The following is a 6248-nucleotide window of genomic DNA, read 5'->3' as shown; positions in this document are numbered from 1 at the left end:
AGGGTTTGGTCTGCACGATGGCAGGGTTTGGTCTGCACGATGGCAGGGTTTTGTCTGCACGATGGCAGGGTTTTGTCTGCACGATGTCAGGGTTTGGTCTGCACGATGGCAGTGGTTACAATGTGTGCAAGAGCACAGTGCACGATGGCAGAGGTTACAATGAGTGAAGAGTACAGTGTACGATGGCAGTGGTTTTATTGATAATAAGTGCAATATATATAGTTCAACATGGCTCCGGTATGTCTGGTGTAGAACAGGGCAATCCAAGACACATCTGGAAGAGAAGAAAAATAATTTCTTGATCAGTATAGCATCCAATTGAACATGCATATTGAATACTTCTTGCTATTAGCACATGGAAAGTCTTCAAAATTTCTCATACATAGAGATTCATTTATGCTATTTGGTGGGAAAATTTACCTTATACAATTGCAAATTAGCTTCGAAATCTGGAAAATTTGCGAGTGAATTAGATTGTTTGAATGCACTGAGTTATTCCTTCAATACAGTAGCTAATGGAAACCCAGTTTAATACGAAAATCCAGTGGAGTGTACTGTATATAGAACGTGCATGGCTGCCCCCCCCCCAAACTGAAAGTTACAATTTCTCAGAAAAGGAATGAATCAAACTAAATACAATACGACCGGAACATTGCAGAGAAGACATTAAAAATTGACGAGCACCTCCTGGCATTAAAGCAAGAAACTTAGCCTGCCATGCACTAACATAATGTTAGGTCGCACGAATTCATAAATTTTCACGTTCAATGGGGGGAGGGGGGCGATAACGTAACTCTGTTTAAATCTGTTCAACAGCACAAATAAAACACAATGTAATTGATTGCCCTTGCCCGTAGTATCTTTAGCTCTATTTTTATCCTATGGCTCTATGCCTAATACCCTTATAATTCCTGATATTTTGTTATTTTTGCTAAGTATGCCCTTACCAGCCTCATGCGTTACATCCGAGCCTCATGCGTTATTCACCAATCAAAAGCGACATCTTGCGACTTAGGCAAATATGCCAGCTAATGAACATAATTTATGTCATTGATATATTGGTCCAATTACAGCAGCTATTAGCGAAATTCTAGAACATTAAATGCATACTATGATATAAAACAATGGTTTTGTGGTAAACAGCATTTCCTCTTTTTTAGCAACTTCGTTGTATAAGAATAACGACACTATCATCCGGTAGGTCGACGCCACAAAGTAAAGTATACATGCAGAGTAATTGGTTTCATTGGTTTTCACGGTCGTAATCAAGATTTTTTCAACATCCATTTCGACATCCAATGTATCTATTTTGGGGCACAATACCTCGGCCGCTCAGGCGGCCGAGATAAAAACTGGAGTGTGTCTTAACCACGTCTTGTGATTACATGTTTCGGAATAAAAAAAAATATGGTTCAATATCTTCAGCTCTTTCGTAACAGTTTTTAGATATGTGATCTTAGAACGTAATTAATCTCTCAGGTGTTCAGTATAGTGCTGTTCTTCTCATGTCATTTCTGTCTTTTTGTAGCACATGTACTATTTATATCCTTGTAAAGATTGATAATCTTTATACATTCTTTTTTGCATTTATTGTACATTTCTAAGTTGATACAGATGATTCGGGGAATTTTTCGTTAAATCTAACTTAAAATACTTTGAATAAATTGTTAGGAAACTTGTAACAATGTTTAGAAGTGTATATTATGTTTTTTTCCTTAATATTCATATATCTTTCGGTCCCCATGGTAACTTCTTGTGGTACTCCAGTGGTTTCGATATCTAATATGTTCATGTCACATTTTTTTAAAAAATATTGTTTCATAAATTTTCTTTTAAATTATAGCGTCAAACTTTAAAATTTTCTGCATACTACTCACTAATTTTTAAAGTTAGTTGTAGTCTAAGGTTACTGTCGATAGTGAGTAGTGCCATACATACACATGATCAAGCTAACACTTGCACAATAGTCCATTAGGTTCAGTTTATTTGAAAACATTAATTTGGCATCCCTCGTCCAGTCACGTGACCAGGGTGACCTTTGACACCTAGGTCACGTGACCCCTCGTATGAGCTGAAGAAAGATGGCGGAAGCCACCTGAAAGCTTCTCTGAATTTTGTCGTGAGTACTAGCTATATAGTTTAATTCCTTCTTTCGATGTTTCTTTTGTTTGTTCCTGCAGACATAAGTGCTGGACGTTGGGGGACCAGCTTTAAACAGAGAAAGCGGTTCGCCACCACCGTTCTGAAGACCCTGGGCATGAAGATCGGAGCTGGCAGCATGGAGGAGAAAACACAAGAGGAGGCAAGCAGTCTCCGCAACAGGGTGAGATTTAACCAATGAGAAACCCATAGCATGAAAGTTCATCTGTGTTGGTTTTTAAAATACATTATGTGTTGGTATAATACATTATGACGAAAAGGTTCACCTTTATGTCCAATACTGATAGTATAAAATTGGGATTTGCCCAAATTCTTGGCTGACACCTTCCACATTGCTAAGGGAATTGAATTGTCTACTGCAGCTTAAGCTGAGATCACAATTCCCACACGGGGCCCGGCCGGGCAGCTTTTGGGAACGGAAAGTACGATACAAAAGACAACAGTATACAGAAAAGTTCCTAATATCAACCATGGGCACTATTTCTGCATATTATTGATATGAATTGATAATTTTTCGTTCATACAAACAGCCCGACGGGCCCCACGTGATTGCAGAGGGTCATACGTGTCAGATAATCTGTGTCACCCCCCCCCCCCGCTTTTCAATGTTGAACGGTTCGCCCGATCATTTACACAGCCTCTTTTAGTCCTCTTGTAAAGAAATCCGGTCCCAATTTATTTTATTTTTTTATTTTATATATATTCCAACATCTTATCACAAGACGTGGTGACGGCACACTCAAGTTTTTTCAACTTATATTAATGCCGCCACCAACTCATGGTACAATACACTACAATGAAACTCATTTTCACCTGAGCGAAGTGAGGAAAGTCGTTTAAAGTGCCTTTACCAAGGGCACAAGATTAGTGTCATGTTAGGACTCGAACTCGGGACCTCTTCATTCCTAGTCGAGCCCTCTGCCGCTACGCCACACGAGCCCACGACCCCAATTTATTTAGTGTTGATCCTTTAGTTTAAGCCTGTTTATCAAATGGTATGATGCTAACCAGGAAGCCCTGGACTGGCTGGAGCAGTGGGCCGACAAGATATGATGATGATCAAATGTATTATACCAACACATTGCATGCATTTTTTCTCAGATTGCAGAATACAATGAAGAGCCCTTTGACATCACCCATGACGTGACCGCAGCGGTTGCAAACGTCATCTGTTCCTTAGTGATGGGGACGCGTTACGACTGCAGGGACGAGACGTTCCGGAAACTGTCAGAGGCGGTGGCCAAGACCGTTGCTGAAAATGGGGCTGGGCAGATCATCAGCGTGTTCCCCCTGCTACGGTTTGTTCCTATCGGTACGTACCGTATTCTGTATTTCTATCTGTGTAGCCGGTATTATAGCCGCCCTTCTGCGTAACACACCAGCTTTGGATTGGGAAGTTCATCTGTGTTTTTGAAAGTCATTGTGCCATAGGTTTAAACTGTAATTTTCAACACAAAGAGTTCTTTTTCCCAAAGGTTTCGACTGTACAACTCCATTCCTTGAACGGACAATCCACCGCTTCTGTAACGTCCCGTTATGCAGATGGCATGTACGTGACTCGGTAAGGCGCAGAGAGTCTGTGCCGCCCCCTGTCATTTTCTGCATGACTCAAGTTGTACCTTTGAAAAGTTTGGTCTTATATTCCTTGTGTTGGAAATTACAGATTAAACTTACGGTAAACTGGGATTTTTCCGTCTAACATACATTAACAAGCGGCTAGTCTTACATCCATCTTTTTCTATATCCCTCGCGAAGCTTTTTTTTTAACCAAGTCTTTGCATTTTGCAGTAAATAGAGCTGGCATCAATGCGTTGGAAGAGGTCTCCAAGGTCCAAAAAGTGTTACGAGAGGAGATATCTCGCCATCGCGAAAACCTGGATCGCAAAAATCCGCGAGATTTCTTTGACTTCTGCCTGCTGGAGGTTGAGAAGCAGGAGAAGGTGGAGGGTCTGACAGAGGAGCACGTCTTGTACATTGCCCAGGATGTCTTCTTTGCAGGAATAGACACAACCAGCAACACACTACTGTGGGGTCTTCTCTACATGGCTTTGAACTACGACATACAAAATAAGGTACTGGTCAGCATGATACGCTACCCTGTGAACCTTTAAAAGACTACGTACAGTCTGGCATAGATCACTTAAAATCTATAGACTTTTTTACATTTTTTTCTTCAAAACTGCCAGTTTCCTTTTTTCGTTCCCTACTGGCTCTCTATCATTATTCTGTGCATTCTCACGACGTTTTGGGCACCATACAATGCCCCCTACATTAATACAATGTACCTTCAATAGGTGCAGCAGGAGCTTGATGCCATTGTTGGTGAGAGTCTGCTCACCCTGTCCCACCGTTCCCAGCTGCCCTACGTGAACGCCTGTCTGCTGGAGGTCATGAGGATCCGGACCATTATACCTTTTGCGCTCCCCCACACCACCACAGAGACGGTCAAAGTACGGGAATATGACATCCCTAAGGGAACCCAGGTATTGCCATCTCTCATAGGTCTACACATGATTTTTCTAAGATTGCTAAAATGGATTCAGTTTTCAAAATTTCTCAAGTTTCATGAGGATCTGTTTTCTTATGTATCTTATAGCTTATAATACCTATCTTATAATACTAACGTTTATCGTAGTTTGCAGTTTGTTTGCAGTGTGTGCATGTATGTATACGTATGGACGTATTTTCTATTTTGTATGACCTAGGTACTGCCGAACCTGTACTCCCTTCATATGGACCCCGTCTACTGGCCTGATCCGGACCGGTTTGACCCCGAAAGGTTTCTGGACGCGGAAGGGAACGTCATCAACAAGCCTGAGTCCTTCATGCCTTTTGGAGGAGGTATTTATGACGTTTATGTCATCAAGATGCAATATGTCTTGGGGTGTGTCACATCTGTGGTCAAGACTACTGCCTAGTAACCATAATGGTTTGACAATCGTGTTAGATATAGTATTGCAGAGTGACTATATCTCTGTGTGTTTGCCTTAGGAATATAATTTTCAGGTTCTGTCCATTTCTAGTACTTCTCCTGAGATAGTACATCTGCGAATCGGCAGCAAGTATAAAACTTCAGAGTTTAGAAGGAATTCAGCAAATGTTAGACACGGTTTCTCACAACTTTTAGCTAGAGTAGTAGGCTCAGGTGTGCTAGTGCGTTCTCAAATCTCACATCTTTATTCAAATGAACTTTGCAATCTATACTATGATTAGAGTCCTCTAACAAATTTGTGTACTTGGACATGCTTAAACGGAAGTTTTTGAGGAAACAATTGAATTTTGGTGGGGGCGATATTGCTAAAGGGGGGCGAGGTGGAGGGACCAAATCACTAGCGGGGATGGCGAAATCACTGGGGGCGAGATCGCTTTGACACCGGTCCGTCCTACTGAGTAAAAGTTTTTCTGCTCTTCAGATTCTACTGTTCTCTTTATGGAAGACATTGCAGGGGTGGGAGGAGTATCCTTTTCAGTTCTCTTACAGATGCTTCCTGGACTAACAACTCTTTATTTTTTATTTCCAGGCCGACGCACATGCCTTGCGGAGCAGCTGGCCAGGATGGAGCTTTTCCTGTTCTTCTCGACCCTGCTGCAGTCCTTCACCTTCAGGACGCCAGAGGGCGCTCCTCCTCCAAACACGGACGGCGTCTTTGGTCTGACGTTGCCGCCACATCCGTTTAAACTCTGTGCGATTCCGCGTTAACTTAGCATTTTTTTGCTTTTACGAGAAATGGTTTGTCTAATCTGATTCTTATGGGAACGTCTTAATCTGATAAATATTAAAAGGAATCGCTTGGGGTAGCGGAGAAATGGTTATTATGTAGCCAAACCTTTATGTAAAGGAAAGGAAGAAAACAGGATCACATCACATTACTTCCAGCTCAGCAGTTTTGTACCAGTTACATACTAATTACAAGCAACAGTTGTAATTGTATACTAGTAGTTGATGTATTCGGATCATATCTGGTGCAAAAGAATTTTAGAGACCATGATTACTATTGTTCTTTGTATTTTATTCTTTATTTTGGCACATATTAAATAATATGATATTAAAAATGAGTAAACCAGTAGAAAGAAAATACATAAGAAGA

General features: G+C 41.1%; 1 protein-coding gene across 1 annotated transcript in view; it reads left to right on the top strand.

Annotated features, from left to right (window-relative positions):
• Window positions 1-5860, top strand: part of LOC109475079 (cytochrome P450 2U1-like) — a 16679-nt gene extending 10819 nt beyond the window's left edge. The window contains exons 2-7 of the mRNA XM_019775622.1: window positions 2181-2323; window positions 3262-3472; window positions 3949-4232; window positions 4455-4643; window positions 4866-5001; window positions 5682-5860. Coding sequence (XP_019631181.1) covers window positions 2181-2323; window positions 3262-3472; window positions 3949-4232; window positions 4455-4643; window positions 4866-5001; window positions 5682-5860 — 1142 coding nt within the window. The remainder of the gene's footprint in view (window positions 1-2180; window positions 2324-3261; window positions 3473-3948; window positions 4233-4454; window positions 4644-4865; window positions 5002-5681) is intronic.
• Window positions 5861-6248: the final 388 nt, after the last annotated feature.

This window comes from Branchiostoma belcheri, unplaced genomic scaffold (genome assembly GCF_001625305.1).
Source record: "Branchiostoma belcheri isolate BF01 breed outbred unplaced genomic scaffold, Haploidv18h27 scaffold324, whole genome shotgun sequence".
In the NCBI taxonomy this organism is placed as follows: Eukaryota; Metazoa; Chordata; class Leptocardii; order Amphioxiformes; family Branchiostomatidae; genus Branchiostoma; species Branchiostoma belcheri.
This window is presented reverse-complemented; position numbering and strand designations above follow the sequence as displayed.